This window comes from Balaenoptera borealis (genome assembly GCF_965194805.1).
Source record: "Balaenoptera borealis genome assembly, chromosome: 19".
In the NCBI taxonomy this organism is placed as follows: Eukaryota; Metazoa; Chordata; class Mammalia; order Artiodactyla; family Balaenopteridae; genus Balaenoptera; species Balaenoptera borealis.
Window position 1 is genome coordinate 13119380 of NC_138878.1, and position 19624 is coordinate 13139003.

Genomic DNA, 19624 nt, shown 5'->3' on the forward strand with positions numbered 1-19624 from the left:
TTCTGGTGCTTAAACATTGTCTATAATTTGATTTTGTATTTCATTTTACTAGAGGCAGACAGGCTGAAAAGGCTAGAGAAAAGGCTAGAGAATACCAAGTACCAGAAAATGATATTACAGAGAGGTAAAAGGTGCTGTTCCTCCAGGGTATAAAGCTGCCTCTGTCTACCAGAATGTCTGGTTTTGATATCACATCCTCATTAATACCGAATACTTGATTAGGGAGGGAACTCGGGTTTGTGTAAAATCGTGAGCCACAAGAAAGATTTTGAGTCTTTGTTCAATCCACTACGAACTGCTCTTAAGAACTAAAATTATTCCATTCAAATGATTCAATATTTTAGCAGAAGACTAAATACTGGTTCTATTATATTAAACATTGAATATAAAATTAGTATTTTTCCTTCAGATAACCTTTCTTATTAACTGATTCCTAAATCGAGATTTTAGATTTTGAAATTACTCCTTAATTCTTTCTATTTCACCTTCCAAAATTAATCCTACTTTAATAGTCAAAGTTATTCTGGTACCTACTAGAGTTTTAGGTCAAATCTGTAATAAAGTTGAAGAGTAATTGTTTATGTTCTCTGTATACTTTATAGCACACTGAGGCTCCTTTTATTAGTGTAAAAAAACACTATGCCTCTTTTATAGTACTTGGAGCATGTTTTTTTATTTTAAATTATTGTAGAGGTTTATAGTTGTAGCTCTGCTGTTGTAATATATTGTTGGTTAGGCATCCTATAAACATTTATTGAGCACTTATTTATTCTAGACACTTTGCTAGATGCTGGGGACATACAAATGAAAAGATACAATCCTTGCATTTGAGAAGATCACTTTCTAATGGGAGCAACAGACACATAAAGTTTTATTTTTTATAATTTATATGAACCTGACCACTTATAAACTTTACCATTAATTAAATCATTATTTCAATGAAAAGAATATGATTTGTTTTTTAAACAATTTCCTGTGAGATATTATTTCTAACTGTATAATGACTACAAAAGCAGCAAGACCAAGAGTATAGACCCTATGTTTTTGACTCCAAATTCTCAAACTACATATACTGCTCCACTATGTCTATTGACAATCATGTTGTCAGTGAAAGAGTGGTCCTCAGCCCTGTCTGGGCAACACAATCACCTGTGCATTTTTCAGAATGGATACTCGTCAGGGGATCCCCCCAGACATTCTGATTCAATAAAATGTGACCACAAATTCAACTGCATTCTTTCTCATTGTAGTCATTAGGGCTTTCAGTTGCAAACAACAGAAACCAATTCTGGCTAACTTAGACAGAAAAGGGATTTATTGGAAGGATTTGAGGTAGCTCACAGAATTGACATCATGGTTGGATTACATGCATTTTGTGGAAAGAACATAAAAGTACCATTTTGTGCAGAGTCTAAACAGGAAAACAAAAATAAACAGGAAATTTAATTGAAGGACTTGGTTACACAGAAGATGAAAGCTATGAAAAGCCCAACTTAAGATGGTGAGATAGCTCAGGGATTAGTAATAGCGGTAAGCCATTTCCACCACTGGGCTGGAGACAAAAGGAGAGGAGGAACTATTAGCAGATCCTGGGGACCTGGCAGAAGTTGGAACCATGGCAGGTCTGTCTGACATGAGCTAGAACCACAGAGGAGATGCAGCTGCTTGCTGGGGACTCTACTGAAGTTAGAGAGGGAGGAAGAGAAATACTCTGACTTCTTCCTACTCTCCAACCTCCTTCTAGTGCCCTCCACTGGTCAAACCCAGGTGGAATCCAGCAGGTCGCGGAGGCTAGAGGGGCTAACACAGCCCAACATAGATACTGAGCAAAGCCTGGGAAGGGCAAGGAATGGATCTTGAGGTAAACAAGGCCAGAACTGGCCCATGTTTGTTTTAATCCAAATTTTGCTATTAACTTACTGGGGGAACTTGGCTAAGTCATTTACCTTCTCAGACCTTACTTCTTTCATCTGTAAAATGGGAATGTTGGACTAGAGTTTCTAATGTCATTATGATTTCTGGCTAGTCCTTGAGTTAGCTCACCATTTTACCTTAGAAGTGTTTCTACATTGGGAAAAGATGATTCACATTCACAGTTACATGGATGTAAAAGTTTTAGATCTTTTCCTGCAACTTCACACTATTAAATCTGTGATTTTGTTTCACTTTACATGAATGTATTGCCAATTATGTATAGTTTTTAAGATTCAGCCGAACAGTCCAGGAAGATATGCTGCCTGTGCTTGTTTTTCCACCTTAGGTGGACTCTCTTTTTCATTGGAACAATACCAATGTCACAGGAAGTTTTTTTTTTTTTTTTTTTTTTAAATTATTATTTATTTATTTATTCATTCTTGGCTGTGTTGGGTCTTCGTTTCTGTGCGAGGGCTTTCTCCAGTTGTGGCAAGAGGGGCCACTCTTCATCGCGGTGCGCGGGCCTCTCACTGTCGTGGCCTCTCTTGTTGCAGAGCACAGGCTCCAGACGCGCAGGCTCAGTAGCTGTGGCTCACGGGCCTAGTTGCTCCGTGGCATGTGGGATCTTCCCAGACCAGGGCTCGAACCCGTGTCCCCTGCATCGGCAGGCAGGTTCTCAATCACTGTGCCACCAGGGAAGCCCCACAGGAAGTTTTTAATGTGTATTATGGATGGTGGTTATGAAAGTTCTTTTTTTTTTTTTTTAATCAAAAGAGATTGGTTCTTTCTAAGTCATGGTGAGCCAGTTGAACAACTTGCTCCCTTCCCTTCAATCAAAATATGAGTCTCACCACGAAATGACAAACAAAGCCTTTATAAGCACTTTGACAATGTCAGGAGACACTGATTCTCAAAAGAATTTTTCCTTTGCCTCTGATGGTTGATTTATCTAAAGTGGGTCAGAGTCCTGCTTCCACCCAGGATGTAGAGAGCTGAAAAGAGTGTTTCTTTTACTGTAACAACAACAACAACAACAAAAAACAGATAAACAACAAAATCACAATTTTTCTCAAACCCATTAGAGAGCTGAGATTGCAGGGCAAACAAAAATGGACAATCTCCTGCCTCTAAAGAAGACAAGACATGTGCAGAGTATTTCACCTGTGGCAGACAGAACATTCCTACAAGCAGAAGAAATGGTGAGAGAGGATGGAGAAAAGAAATATTTGAAGAGATAATGGCTGATGCTTTCCAAAAATAATGACAGATCCAAGAAGCTCAGAGAACTTCATGCAGGATTGAAACAAAAATCAAATAAAAGCAAAATAAGATCCTTAAACCAAAAAAACAACCAAAAACAAAATCCACATCTAGACACATCACATTCAAACTGCTAAAAACCAAATATAAAGACAAAATCTTGAAGGCAGCCCAAGAAAAAGACATAATTACCTACAGAAAAACAAAGCTAGGAATTACAGCAGACTTCTCATTAGAAAACTGTAAGCCAAAAGACAATGAAGTGACATCTTTAAAGTACTAAAAAAAAAAATGTATATATAACTGCCATTTCAGAATTCTATACTGTAGAGAAAAAAAATCTTTCAAAAAATGAAGGCAAAATATTTTTTTTCAAGTAGACAAAAACTGAGATAATATCCACTAGATCTGTGCTACAAGAAATATTAAAGTAGTTTTTCAGCCAGGAAAAAATGATACCAAACAGAAACTTGAATCTACATGAAATGGTTTAGAGCTAGTGACGCTCCTGGGACACATGTAAGAATAAACACAAATTCCCTCCTGAGGGATGTGCCTCAACCCACATTATGGCATCCGTGCTACCTACAATATGGCAGACCAAGTAACCCGAAAACTCTTCCACCAGAAAATACCTAGAAAGTCTGGATAAAATATAACTTACATAAATGTGTAGCTGAGCATGCCAAAAAAAAAAAAAAAAAAAAAGGCAAATCCACAGGATTCAAAAACAAGAGGAAATAAGAACCAGAGCAGTAAGCCACTGAGCCCTTGAAGCCTGGGTTTTAACAGCCCTGCTAATAGCAGCAGGATACAAGGTCTTGGGATGGTTAAGTCAGGGGACTGGTAACAAAATCCCCATATAAACCTGGGAAACTTCAAAGGTTACCAAAACATTCTCCCATTAGCACAAGGAAAGATGTCTATCGTGGTTTTGAATGAGGGAAACAAGGATTCTCTAGGGAATTCATACTTTGGACATGTGTATTCTACCAGTTTAGGGTTTAGATACGCATGATCAGTCCAGGAACTCCTAAGCCAAGAAATTACCAGAGAGGCAGACTATGTTGTCTAACCTTTGGGAACCAGGCAGAAGTAAATGCTAATCCTTACTGGAGAGATGTGTCCTTAAACTAGCGAAGGATTCCACAGATAAAGCCCTTATGAAAATGATCCAGCTCAATATCTGCCTTATTTTTAGAAAGTCATAGAAAAGAACTTGACCTTCTGTCTCCTGTGTTCCCAAGCTGGCCATTCTTGTTATGGCCCTGCTAATCAGCCAACATCTTCATGTCCCATAACAACCATTCTTCCCCATCTTATAAGAGAGATCACTGAGGGCAAGGATTGTCCCATAATATTTATATTGTCCCATAATGTCTACTACACTATAGCTACACCATAAATTATCAGATTAAAATCAAACAGCTTCACTTACTAGCTATGTGCTCTTGAGCAAGTTATACAACCTCTCTATTGCTCAGCTTTCTCATCTTCAAAGCCAGCAATAGCAGGTTGAGTTCTTCTCATATCTCATCACTCCAAACTCTTCTTCTGCCTCCTTCTATTTTTAAAGATGTTTGTGATTACACTGGGCCCACCCAGATGATCCAGGATAATCTGCCCATTTTAAGGTCAGCTGATTAGCAACCTTAACTACATCTACAACCCTAGTCCCCTTTATCATGTGACACTACACATTTACAGGTTCTGGGAATTAGGACATGCACATATTTGAGGAGCCATTATTCTGCCCACCACACTGGCAGTAGGTCATTTAAAGAAACAATAAAAGAAGAAACACTCACTATACAGTACTTGCTATATACCAGCAGTTTATGTTTATTAATTCATATATTCCTCACAACAACCCCATAAGGTGGCTACTTTCCCCCATTTTTCAGATGCGAAAATTGTGGGTGGCCTCTAAAGCTGGAAAAGGCAAAGAAATGGATCCTCCCATCAAGCCTCCAGAAAAGAACACAGCCCTGCCAACACTGGGATTTTAGCCCAGTGAGGCTTCTGATCTACTGAAATGTCAGATAATAAATTTGTGTTGTTTCAAACCATGAAGTTTGTGGTAATTTATTACAATAGCAGTAGAAAACTAATACAGCCAGTTATAAAAGTCTCAGTCACAACAAATATGTTTATTAATATATTCCCATGAGCCATTCTCTATGCTAAATAGAAAGTCTCTTATCCAGCATTTCAGAAAACCACCCATATCCAAACAGGTAACCTTGAATTTTGGGTTCCTCATGGGATGAAGAGGAAGTCTGCCCCACATCATTGAGGTCTCCCATCCTTGCAAGTGAAGACTGTAATAAGCAGTTGCATCTTGACTGCTATTCTACGAAACTACACGTGCTGACTAGATTTAGCTATAATCAATCAAAAACAAAAGCTGAAGGAATGCATACCTGTGAGTTTTGATGTGAAACACAGCATCTTTGTTGCCAATGTTTCGCACCAGCAGAATCTTCTGAGTGCTGTATTTGACAGGGCAGGTAGAAAAATTCAGCTTGTCAGGAAAATCTAGGATGGCTCGTGCACCTCTAGCTTTGATGGGCACAATAAACTTTTCTCTTTCAGTAACACAGGTCAACATATGGGCATAATCCTACAAGAGAAGGGTACAATCATTACTTGTGGAAACACCAACATGACCAAGATAACTGCAAGAAATATGGCTGTATGCCAAGCATCTTGCAAAACAACTTAATATATATATTCTATGAAACCTTCTCAAGACAATTATGGATGTACCTTCAATGAGATACTCTTTTCTAAGAAAAAGAGAACAGTTCAAGTATTAAAACCTACAAGCCAATAGAGAAGCTTATGCTTCTTGTGTTTCCCGGATATTAGGGAGGTGGGATGCAGGACAGTTGAGGCTCATTCTTTTTTAGATCAGAGGAGGTTCACACCAGTAACTTTACGTCCTCCTTCTAAACCCTACCTACTTATCCTTCAAGCCATGTGTTAGACTGATAGCTCCAAATAATGGTCTCTCTATGACCACACTTTATAAATATGACTGTGCAGCTTCTCCATCATGAGTGGAGTCTATTTCTTTACCCTGTGCTTTGACCAATGGAATGTGGCAGAAGTTATGCTATGCCAGTTCCAAGCTAAGGCCTCAAGAAGCTTTGGGCATTTCCATTCTTGTTCTTGAAACTCTACCACGTAAACAGGTCTGGTCTAGACTACTGCAGGATGGGAGCCCAGATGTCCCATGCTAGACCAGCCTACTGCCCCAGATACGTGAGAGAGCCCAGCCAAGTTAAGCAGAGTTGCCTACCCAACTCATGAGTGGGCCCAGTCAAGATTAGCTAAACCATAGTCTTGTGAGCCATAATATCCATAATTGAATTTGGGAGTGGTCTGTCATTATACAACAATAGCTAACTGATTCAAAGCCCATTTTAAACCTCACCTCTTGTGCAAAGCCATTACTGACCATTCCAAATAAAAATGCTGAGGCCCTAGGCATCCATCGTCCCCAGTCTTGAGTCTAAATGCAACAGAAATGCTGAATTAAGTCACCCTTTATCTCCTCTCATAAGATAGGAAAATGGAAGTCTCATCCTCAATGCAACAAAGAAAAAGTTAAAAGTAAACCATCACCAACAAGCAAACCTAAATGTGAAAGGAAAGCATTAACAGTCTCCTCAAGAAGAGGCTCAGGGGGCTTCCCTGGTGGTGCAGTGGTTAAGAATCCGCCTGCCAATGCAGGGGACACAGGTTCGAGCCCTGGTCCAGGAAGATCCCACATGCCGCGGAGCAACTAAGCCTGCGAGCCACAACTACTGAAGCCCACGTGCCACAACTACTGAAGCCCGTGCGCCTAAAGCCTAAAGCCCATGCTCCGCAACAAGAGAAGCCACGACAATGAGAAGCCCGTGCACCGCCACCAAGAGTAGCCCCCGCTCCCCACAAGTAGGGAAAGCCTGTGCGCAGCACCTAAGACCCAATGCAGCCAAAAATAAATAAATAAAATAAAATAAAATAAAAAAGAATAGGCTCAGAAGTCACTGTGAAAGAAATTTGCTATCTAAATCAGGTTCATTTTCCTTCATTTTAAGTTTCCCCATCATTTTAGTGTGTGTTTTGGCTGCAAGGCAATCTTTATAAGTATAAAGGCCTCTTGGAACTTAAGTTTCCTTTTGGTAATCATGCAGTAAATGGTTTTCAGTGGTGGAGGTTTAAAACCTCTCTTTGGACTTTAGGCACAGAGCAGGAATGGGAATGTCTGACATACTGACTGACATTTAGACCTGGCCACGCACTCAATTTCATGAAACCCACAGGACAAGTAGAAAGCAGTGGTATCCCCAATTAGTTTATTCATCCAACCATGTTTATTAAGTGTCCAGGTGCCAGGCACTGAGCTGGGTCTGGGTATGCAACTGAGTAGTAACCACAGATGTGGATCGCTCCGAGCTTACATAGTGATGGAAGAGACAGTGAGCAGGTAAATAAAGCATATCTAATGTACAATGTAATATATACACAAATATATTAAATAAATATAAAGAGAAAATAGCCAGGAATGTTCCCCTGACAGAGCTTTACACCTGCAGTCTCTCTGCCTCCCTGAACCCCAAACTCATACCCAGCAGCCGGATCAACATCTCCCTGGATACAAACTTACCATGGCCCAAAGCAAAGCTGCTGACTAATGCCACTGCCTGCAACTGTGCATAAAGATACCCTACCAAGGGAAGGAACAGGGCCTGAAATCCCGTCCACTCTGCTGGCTCTAACTGAATCGGCCTATAGGGGCAGCCTTCTTCTCATGCCCACAAAGGCTCCACAATGCCAGCTGAGGTCCTGCTCATGACCTTCCTTCCACCCTAAATCTGTCCCCTCACTGCCTCTCCATCTTGGTACATGAATCTCCATCCTTCCACCGGCCTGGATTTAATATCCTGGCATGAGGCATCCTTGATCACTCTGTTTCTCAATTTCTTAGTAAGTCCTGTAGGACTGACCTTCAAAATATATCCAGACCACAAACACGTCTCACTACTTCCATCCTGCCACCCTGACCCTAGCCACTCCAATCTTTCCTGGGCTAACTGGACTCTGTTTCAACCCTTGCTCCCTAAAGTCTATTTTCCACACAAGGGCCAGAGGGATCCAGTTAAAATATAAGTCAGCTCAGGAGGCTCCTCCACTCAAATCTCCCAAGCAGAGAGCTGGGGGTCTCTGAGTGCTATGGCCTGGCACCCCTGTCATTTCTCTGGCCACACCTCCCCCCTCCCCCGCTCGCGTCTCTGCTCCAGCTACAGGTTTCCTTGCCGTCTCTTGAGTATTTTAGAGATGCTCTCCCTTCAGAGCCTTCAAACTCGATGTTCGTTCCATCCAGAACATGCTTTCCTGTAATTATTCACATTGCTTGCTCCCTCACTTCCTTCAGGACTTTGCACAATGTCCATTTTCTCCCTGAGGCCTCCCCTGATTGCCCTATTGTAAACTTAACTCTCCCTCTCCCGTCCCATCACTCCCTAGCCTTTCGTTTGCTTTAGTTTTCCCAAAGCCATCTAACACATTATATATGTTACCTATTTATTGAGTCTATTGTATGCCTCCCCCCTTATCTCCATGTCAACAGGGATTCTGCCCATCGTATTGACTTCACATATCCAGCGCCTAGAACAGGGCGTGGTACTTAGTAAACATTCAACAAATATTTGCTAAAGACAGGCAAATAAGTACTATAATGCTGAGTGAAGAGAAATAAAGCATAAGGGAATAAAGAGTGAGTGGGAAAAGGCCTCTATGAGGAGGTGACATTCCAGCAGAAATCTAAGTGAAAGGAGAAATGACGTCATGGGGGTGGGTGGTAATCTGGGCGAAGCATGATTCAGAGACTGTGGCCAGAGGGGAATAAGGTAAGGAGAGGTTAGAGATGCAGCCAAGAGGTTGTGGGAAGCCAGATCACACAGGAGCTTGTAAGCCATTGTTAGGACCTGAGGACGGCCAAAAACATTAATGATGCTGAAAGCGGATCAAGATGTACCTGATTTATGTTTTAGAAGAATTACTAGCTGCTATGTAGGCAACAAACTGTAAGGAGGCTAAGGTGAAAAAAGGGTGGCCAGTTAGGCAGCCACTGCAGTAGTCCAGGCAAGAGATGAAGCTGACCTGGCCTAGTGCAATAAATGCTTAGCTTAGAGCTTGGCGAGTAGTGAAGTACTCAATAAATGTTAGTTGTCATTACTAAAATGTTGCATAAAATACAATGTTTTGAGTAAGGCACGTAGGAAAAACTCAATTTGTGTACTTGTTGTTAGGATAATAATGATAATCCTGGTAATGATGATAATAATGGAACAAGATAATTTCAAAAAACAACAAGGACTTTGAAGAAAATAAAACATAGTAAAGTGATAATATGGGAAGCGGCTGCTTTAGGTTAGAACGACCAAGGATGCCTCCCTGAGGAGGTGGCCTTCGAATAGAGACCTGAATAGCCAAAGCATCCAGTCAGGCAAGATATAGGAATGGAGCGTTCCTGGCAAGGAGAGGTGCAAACATAAAAGTCCTAAGGTAGGAGCAAGTAATAACAATTAATGGACAGTATTCATGAAATTTATTTAAATTGAGTTGTTGGACTCTTAGCTCTTCAAGTGATTCTGGTTTCTGCATGGTAATGCCAGGCTCAAAAATTATGCCATTCAGATATAAGAAAGTACAAATTACACGAAGCATACTTGATCGTAGAAAACTCCACAGAATTCAACAACAAAACAGTCTAGTCTGATTACATCAGAATCCTAAAGAGATAAGTACTGTTTTCATTTTTTCTCAGGAGATCAAACCCAGCAAGCAAAGGTTTTGTTGGGAATTAGAAACTGGAAAGCTGCTGGCACATGTGGAAACTTAATATTAACTGAGGCTTTGAGAGAAAGAACAAAAGATGCTGCTGAATCCACGATGAGAGGGGATCTCCAAGTAATTTATTCTATGTTTACATATTCTCTGCCTTGTTCTATAAGGAATTGAAGACAGCTGAAAATAATTTAGGAGGCTAACTGAAATATTCAAATTTCCCAATGAGGAAAATTTGAAGTTTGATCAGAATTTTATATTTTTTTCATAATCAAGCATATAAAAGAATATGAAGAAATTCTTTAAACTCCTTAAAAATGTATTCCAATCTCTGAAGCTCTGTATTTAATATGACTATATTAGATTATATAATATACAATTATATATTGCTCTACTGGCTTAAAATTAATTCAGATGTTATGACTTGGGAGGCTTTGTCAGCCTGCAACCTAAGCAATTACTTCAGTTGATGTACTTCCTTCCTCTGTACTTAAATTCAGAGCAATCAGGTCACCATTCAGAGCCAAAATATTTATTCCAAACTCTCTCCCGTCTACTATGAGATTTAGCTATGAATTACTTTATATCCTAAAATGTTATTCTATATAACAATGGTCTCCAGATGAAATTTCCTATCCATTTTTTTTCTGTCCATTAACCTTCCTTCCAACCTGCCTATCCTCCAAACTTAAAAAAAAAAAAAAAAGCAGTGGAATATGCAAGTGGCAGATTTGACTCTGAGAAGTGAAAAGAATGAATCTCGATTTTATATTAGCTCCACGATAGAAAGCAAACGTGGCAATAATTCTGTCCTTTAACATCTCAGGCAAAGGAAAATGATGTCTTCTACTGCAGCAAACGACTCCCCAGGCGTTCAAGGGCAAGCACAGCCAGTGCGGTTAAGCCCTCACAATCCTCTTTCTCCCTTTTCTCCACTCCTAAACTTGATGGTGGAATGGCTAACACAGAGTAAAACCAGATTTGATTAGGACTCAGCACATTTAATACTCACTGTCCCTGAAAAACGTTATAAATTCCCTAACCAGTTAAAAGTACTTATTTTATAGTATCTTCTCAATCTGAAATTCACCTCTCTAAAGGGAAGAATTAGTTCTCAAGTCCTAATCAGTTTAAAAACAAGACTGATCAGGTCTCTCGGGCCTTATCCTCTACCACTCTGACTCTTCATATGATTTACCTGGGGTCTCAGTTTCCTAGGGGCATCTACACTTCTCCACCTATTAAAAAGGAATGACCTCTGATCTTTGGCTTGTAAAGAGACCCGAGGACTTCCACATTTATTTTGACCATTTGTATCATTAGTATACAACGATAATGTGGTTACTTCATGATTCATGTACAAATCATCCACTTAAGGTAATTAATTTCCTGTTTAGCTTTTTTGCTTTCTAAGTTACCTTAAATCTACCAGTCAACCTGTATCTATACCCATATACTCTGCCTTCATTCCTGTTCTTATCTAAGACCAAACCCTTTCCTTGCGTACTAGATTTCAATCCTTCTCACTTACCTTAGGATTTTCCTGAAGCATCAATTTTCCCTCTTTACTGAACATTCACAGCTTATAACAATACTTAAATAGCCTCATCTTAAATATTAAATAAACTACCCTCAATCTCAACATCCACCTCCAGCTACTGCCCCACTTTTCCAATTACCCTTTACAGCAAAACTCCTCAAAGGTGTTATTTATACTCAATATTACCACCTCTTCACTTTCCCTTCTCTCTTCTACCCACCCCATCAGACTTCTCTACCCAACATTCCACAGAAACTGTTCTCACCAAGGTCACTAATGACTTTGCCAAATCTAATGGCTAAGTCCACATCCTTGTTTTATTCTACTTTTTATAGCTTTGGACACAGTTGATCTCTCCTTCTTTTTAAAAAATACTTTATCCACCTGGACTCCAGAGCACTGCAGTCTCCTGGTTTTCCTCCTACTTCACGACTACCCCTTCTTAGTGTCACCCTCTGTTGGCATCTCCTCCTCTTTCCACCCTCTTCTTTATCTCCACTCACTCCCAGCATCATCTCCTCCACCCTTGGTGGTAAGTAGCATCATTACACTATGACTTTTAAATATTTGTCTGTAGACCCAACATTTCCCCTTTATTGCAGACAATTGTGTCCAACTGCTTCCTTGATATTTCCACTTGGATGTCTAAAGGGAAGTTCAAACTTAACATATAAAAAACAGAGTTCCTGAGTCCCTACCTCACTCCTACCCAGCCTCGTTAACCTTTTTTTCTTCCACTTTCCATATCTCAGCAAATGGTGGCACCATTTGGTCAGCTGCTGGCCAAAATACTATGAGAAACTAGACTCCTGTTTCTTCACACCCTTTATCTAATTCATCAGTAAACCCTGACAGCTCTACCATAAAAATATATATCCTTCATCCACCTACTTCTCATCACCTTCACTGTTACCACCCTTGTCCAAATCATCCTCATCTTTTTCTCGCAAACTATTACAATAGGCTCTTGTCTCTATATTCATCAGGGTTCAGTTCTGCTACATATAACAGGGAACAGAAGAAAATAAGAGCAACTTAAACTAGGCAGCTAGCAGTTTATTTCTCTCCTAGAAAGTCCAGAGGTAGGTGGGCCAGGTTGGTATGGTCACTCCACAGCGTCGTGAGAGACACAAATTCCTCAATTCCTGCTCTACCAGTCTAGCACAGGGTCCATTCTCAATGTCGCCGGATGGGGCAGAGCGATTCCTGGGATGCCAGCTATTCTCACAGCCAAGCTGCAGGCAGGAGAAGGCAGAATAGAGCACTTTCCACTGTGTCAGCTTCCGTCAAGTACATGCGTTTGGAAGTCCTGCTCACATCTCACGGGCCAACATTTAGACAACATGTAGCTGCAAAGGAGGCTGGGGAAATGCAACATTTTGTTTCTGGCAGCAACAAGTCCAATCAAAATATGTGATTCTCTTACCAATGAGGAAAGAGAAAATGGATGTTAAGAGTAGACAACTAGCCATTATGCCTCACACCCTCTTCAGTCTATTCTCCACACAGCAACCAGAGTGATCTTAAAAATGTAAGCCAGATACGTCATTCCTAATCAAAACTCACCAGGGAAGATAAAGGGAAAGAATCAAGCATTTATCCTATCTTTCCTGTATGAACTGTACCTCAGGATCCTTATTAACTCATTACAAAAATAAAGTGTAAAAACAGACACTTTGTGCCTCTTGATGTGATGCAATAGAAAATACCACGTTACCTAAGAATTCTGGCCCTTCCAAATCAAACATGAATCTAAACAAGGCTCTAGACCTAATTACCAGTCTATAGGAAACAGAGGGGATGGAGGACCATTCTATGGAATCTGGTGGAGTTGCACTCAGTACCTTGTTTGGATCCCAATTTAAGCAAACCAACTTACACATATACATATGATTGATTTAAGCAACTTAAAATGCATATAGGGGCTTCCCTGGTGGCGCAGTGGTTGGGAGTCTGCCTGCCAATGCAGGGGGCACGGGTTCGAGCCCTGGTCTGGGAAGATCCCACATGCCACGGAGCGACTAAGCCCGTGAGCCACAACTACTGAGCCTGCGCGTCTGGAGCCTGTGCTCAGCAACGGGAGAGGCCGCGACAGTGAGAGGCCCGCACGCCGCGATGAAGAGTGGCCCCCGCTTGCCGCAACTAGAGAAAGCCCTCACACAGAAACGAAGACCCAACACAGCCGAAAATTTAAAAAAAAAAAAAATGCATATATATCGTTGATTTACGTGATATTTATATACATATATACACACGCCTCTACATATACATATACGTTTTAATATTACTCAACTGGGGAGATGTGAGTACTGACTAGATATTTGATGATATTAAGGAGTTACTGTCATTTTTTAGGTGTGATAATGGCACTGTGGTTACATTAACTTTTAGAAAGGACCTTATCATTTACAGACAAACAATGAAGTATTTACAATGAAATGATGTACGGGACTTGCTGCAAAACCCTCGGAGGCAGGGGACAGGATGATGAAGCAAGACTGGTCATGCACTGACAGCTTGAAAATCTGGGTGATGACAGTTCACTATATCATTCTCTATATTTTTACATATGGGTGAAAGCTTCCATAATAGAAATATTTTAAATAACTTATGGTGGCTTCCTATTCTACTTTGCATGATTTCTAAGACCCTTCATGGTCCTACCCTCTACAAACCTTGTCTCCTACCATTTTCCCAGCAGCTTCCTCTGCTCCAGCCACGCTGGCCTTGCACTTCCCTGACCTGTTGTCAGACATATTTCTGTCACAGGGCCTTTGTAAGTGCTGTTCCTGCTCCCAGACAAATATCTTCCCAGTTTAGCTCTCTGCCCAAATGTTACCTCATCAGAGAAGTCTCCCCCTGATCTCCCTACTGAAAGGAAACAGTCCCCATTCTCTATCACTCTCTGCTCTCTATCATGTCAATATCTGATATTAAATGATCTGTTTGCTTATTCATTGTGGAACATAAGCTCCATGAAGGCCAAGCTTCTTCTATTCTCCACTGGATCCTGGCTGACAGAACTGGGCCTGGTGCAGAGTGAGTGAAATAATATTCATTTTAATATCTTTATTTGGATACACCATTATCAAGAGTTCTTCATAAAGAGAATGCCTGAGATCCTCATTAGCCATATTATAAAATGATATTTGTCAAATCCAGAAAGCTAGAAAGTAGTGATGTGACTCACTGAAGATATGAAACAAAATGGGAAGAAACACCTTTAAATAAGCCTTCTTAGATATCTTTCTCCTGGTTGAAATGACGGGAAAAAAGTTAACATCTAATACATTCATGGCACAAAAAGATATTTGAGCCCCCTTTTTATATGCTTTTGCTTTTATCATCGTCAGGCCATCCTCAAGTTGAAGAAACTACCTTATATTTTCTTGAGATTAACTTACTTATCTTACTTGGCAAATATTTACTGCACACTTCCTATATGTTAGGCCCCGTACTAGGCACCTGGATTACAGGGAAAACCCAGACAGAACTAGGGAGGGCGAATGCTAGGCAGGAAGAAAACTAAATCCCTATCATTATTTCTGTCAACAAGAATCACTGATTGTAGAAAATCTTATGACATCTATACTTTAATTCAAAGTGCTGGCACTATAGTTCATTAATGTTACACACCTGGGTAACAAATTATGTTAATGTTTTTCTACTCTTCTTGGGCCATGTTCTTGAAATTTCATAGTAACAAATCAAGAAAACTATTTTGACAACAAATTAGATATTTTCTCAAAACATAACTGAGCAATAAGATTACATCACTTCATATTTTCTTCAGACCACTGCTGCCATTTCCATATGCCAACACTATTACAAAGAGATGCTTTCTTAAGTCCAAGGAAGTACCCAGTTTTGCTTTCCTACATAAGCCTAATATTTTTTATACTCCTTTTAATAGTAAAGATACAGATTTAAGAGGTCAAGAAAAATGCCAGTCTCCAGAATTTTATAGTGTTATGATAACATCGATTACTATATTTCTACCATCCATGACATGTACACTAGGATTATTAGATAAATAACATAGCCAATCTTTTTTTTTTTTTTCAAGTCCATGTGAAAAGAAGAGATAAGGAAAGCCAAAGCCAAAGTGAATTTCCTGCACCTGTTATCTGGGTATTTGGCGTTCTAAACAAGTTAAATCTCCAGGAAGCTAGATTAATAGATGACAGGAAAAAATGTAAATTGCATTATCATCTTCGACATGCTAATATACATGGGTGCTGAAAATCCAATTGAAAGGGGACTGGCTTATTAAACTGTGGCATGCTGCAATTTACATATCTCACCCTCCAGATGTGAGGAGGGTAAATGAGAATGGAGTGTGTTCAGATCAGCAGGGGATAAGGAGGAAAAATACATATGCACATTGGCTATCAATGTGGCCAACTGGAGAAAAAGTGACACAGTGAAAAGACTGACTTTTATTCTTCCTGAAATAAATCTGGCTCTAGTACTCCCCTGCTACATTCTGGAGCAGCACTAAAGACGGCACAACGAATCCTAGCTGGTCATTCTGTGCATGGCCCTGTTGGTTTTCCAACAGTAAGAGCGAATGTAGATGCCCAGACGACTGGAAAAACTACTGGGATGGAGCCCTGCTGATGGTGCAAAGGTGGCAGGATCTTTGCAGAAAAAGGGAACCAAAACTAGCAGTGGGAGCTTCCCCCAAAACCCACCATCAGTCTTAGACAGTCAGCAGAAGGAGAAATCACTACGTCCTTAGAAAAACATATTATGTCAATTATTTCATAGCTTAGAGCCCAATCCAACACAAAATCCTAATGTGTCCAAAATTAGATAAGTTTCTCATAGGTAGCCATTATACTCATTCTATCTCTCCTCATACATGCATGTAACCATTGATAACTTTCAAATACTTAGAAGAAGAAACAGTAAAACAACATTTAACTTATTTTTTTTAATTAAGGTTTTCCCCATAGGCCATAGGTAATGTTGGTGAAATGGAATGCTAAGGGGGAATAAAAAAACTAGGAGTGGGCTTCCCTGCTGGCACAGTGGTTAAGAATCCGCCTGCCAATGCAGGGGACACGGGTTCGAGCCCTGGTCCGGGAAGATCCCACATGCCGCGGAGCAACTAAGCCCATGCGCCACACAACTACTGAGCCTGCGTTCTAGAGCCCGTGAGCCACAACTACTGAGTCCGTGTGCCACAGCTACTGAAGCCCGTGTGCCTAGAACCCGTGCTCCGCAACAAGAGAAGCCACCGCAATGAGAAGCCCGCACAACGCAACGAAGAGTAGCCCCCGCTCACCACAACTAGAGAAAGCCGAAGACCCAACACAGCCAAAAATAAATTAATAACATGAATTTATTTAAAAAAAAAAAAAAAAACTAGGAGTAAGATAAGCTTCCACGAAATATAGCCAAGTAATAATCCTCAATGGGAATGCTGGCATTTCATACTTAAAGTAAATACAAACTCACCTAAAATATATTTCAGTTATTTATTTGCTGTATAGATAAGCAGTAATAAAATCTCTCTCCCTTTGCTTTTAACATTTGATGAGGTAAAATTTTAAATATACACAAATAAAACAAAATAGTATAACAAATCCCATGTATCCATCACCCAGATTCAACAGTTATTAACATTCTGTCATTCTGGTTTCATCTGTACCTCCATCCATTCACCTTTCTATTGTTACTATACTTCAAAAAATTTTAAGGTAAAGTTTAGATATTTTGGAGTGCACAAATATTAAATATACAATTTTGATGAATGAATTCATCCATGTAACCCACACATCTATCATGACATAGAACATTCCACCTCTTCAGAAACTTCTGTGTATCCCTTTCTCAGCCAGACTACCTACAGGTAGAATAATACTTATTCAACAGAAGATATTTTTTTCTCCAGCACAGAAAAATATTAAGGAAAGCCAACTCCTCAAATCCAGCAAGCTTAATATTTCAAGCCGCACAAAAGCTTATTATATTCAGCTTTTATAATTAATTGACAGTGTAGGAAAATTTGACACCCAAACTAAATCCAAGTACTGTTCTCTTCACAGAGACTATTCAGATATAGAGCCTGGAGAAAAAAATAAGGACCTCAATAACGTATAACAAAAAGCACTACTTCTGGAACTATTTATCTTTCTGTTTATTTCAATAATACCCCAAACAAAATGATAAGTTCATAAACACAGCCCAAGAAACAAACAGTAATACTACAAAGTGGAAAAATAATAACAGCAGTATAATAGTAATGAAATTTCTAACCACTTGCTCCAGTGACATATGCTTGGCAGACCACATTAAATTCTCTATCCCTGCTCTCCAGAAAAGCAGAAACAGTAGCACCAGCACCAGGAATACTGGTAATGACATTTACAGCAGCTAATAAGTATTAGTGATGGAGAAGCAGGGATTCAAAGCTAGTTCTCTGTGTCTCCATTGCGCTCTTTTGATTCCAACCATAACGGCACAATACAGATAAGCAAACACACTATTTAACATTACATATAACCTGACATTTTGTTAGGCCTATTTTAGCCTTGTTTTTTGTCCTCGCTCTTTCAATCATGCTGGTAAAAGCCCTTTCCTCCTCCACCCAAGTCCCCACTTTGACCCTTACAAAGGAAAACTCAACCCACAATTCTGCAGTCTTGGAGAAGGGCTGGGGAGAAGCCTCCTCCCTCAGTCCCCCAAGCTAGTTTTTCCTTCCAGAAGTAACTGGAATTTACACAACTGAGGAGAGCCTGAGAATAGGCTAGATTCCTGACAGCTCTGGTGGTGCTGGAGGGAAATGGCCTCTTTTTGAACTCAGGATCTTTCTAGCCGGTCTGTGTGCAGACAAGGATAAGCAGACAGGGCAGGTCTCTGCTTTTGGCTCTAGCCTCTCCACTCGTGCTTAGGAAGAGCTACTGGTGAGGTCACCCCTTCACCGAGGACTGGTTATCTACCGGTCATTAAGGAGCAGAATAAGGCCTCAGGTCCTGGCCATATTTTTTGCCATTAATGAGGCTGATACTGTGATCAATATTGGATCTTAGGACTCTTTCCTAAACTAGTTAGAGTGTGGGGAGGAGGGATGTAACTAACAAGAATCCCAAACTTTCAAGAAGGCATAATCTCTACCCTTCATCTCAGCTCATTGCACCTGGACCACATCTTTTCCTTTTTGGTGTCTCTCTAGCTGTACAGTCCAGCATAAACATGCTGAAGTAGGTTCCATGGGAGCATCCAGAAGGATTATCCTTCTTTACACTCTGGCTACTTGCAGCTCATATAAGCCCTCATCACTGTTTGACAATTCTCTCCGTATTCCCAGTGGTGCACCACCCCCTCCTCTCATCCACCCTCACCATTCCTCTCCTCACCACCACCACCAGCAATACCACCATCAACACCACCACCACCGATACCATCAACGACACCAACAACACTGTCGACGACACAGCTACCACCACCACCACACCAACACCACAACCAATACCACTAACACCACCACCAACAATACCAACACCACCACCACCTCCTCGAATGCTCAGAATTGCAAACTGCTGGTGACAAGCATTCAACCAGTTTGTTGCCAGCGCTGCTGTTACCTTGTTCTCCTCTGGAGTAAAGAGGATTCGGAAAACAGATGGCACTCCTGGTGCTACTTTGTGGCTAATATCTTTGGGGCTGATTACTTTAAAGTAAGGTGAACTTTCCTCAACAACTTTCACCATCCTTGGAACCTGCAAGAAAGACACAATAATGGGCACTGTACATGTGAAAGCAGAAGAAAAAGGACAGGTCTTGCAGTTAAACGTGAAATCTCCATCTACTACTTACTAGCCATGTGACTTTGGTTAGGTCTGAACTTCCGTTTCCTCAAGTGTAAAAGGAGATGACAGTACTTACCTTTACCCCAGTACCTCACACAAAGTAAGCACTCAATGTACTTTAGCTTTAATTTTTATTAACATTATTATTATTACTCAATTTAATTGTTACTGCAAATCTTTATTTTATTATTTAAATGTGACTATTTTCGAAGACTAACTGCTTCATCATCTAAAACCCCACCTACACGGTGGA

General features: G+C 40.3%; 1 protein-coding gene and 1 long non-coding RNA gene across 3 annotated transcripts in view; one reads left to right on the top strand and one right to left on the bottom strand.

Annotated features, from left to right (window-relative positions):
* The window catches only part of LOC309617580, a 548498-nt gene that overhangs the window by 316479 nt on the left and 212395 nt on the right, over positions 1–19624 (top strand). The window lies entirely within an intron of this gene.
* Positions 1–19624, bottom strand: part of HYDIN (HYDIN axonemal central pair apparatus protein) — a 441132-nt gene that overhangs the window by 314771 nt on the left and 106737 nt on the right. For both annotated transcript variants that reach the window (XM_082369752.1, XM_082369751.1), the window contains exons 6-7: positions 19147–19281; positions 5598–5797 (exon numbers count right to left, since the gene is read on the bottom strand). In XM_082369752.1, coding sequence (XP_082225878.1) covers positions 5598–5797; positions 19147–19281 — 335 coding nt within the window. The remainder of the gene's footprint in view (positions 1–5597; positions 5798–19146; positions 19282–19624) is intronic.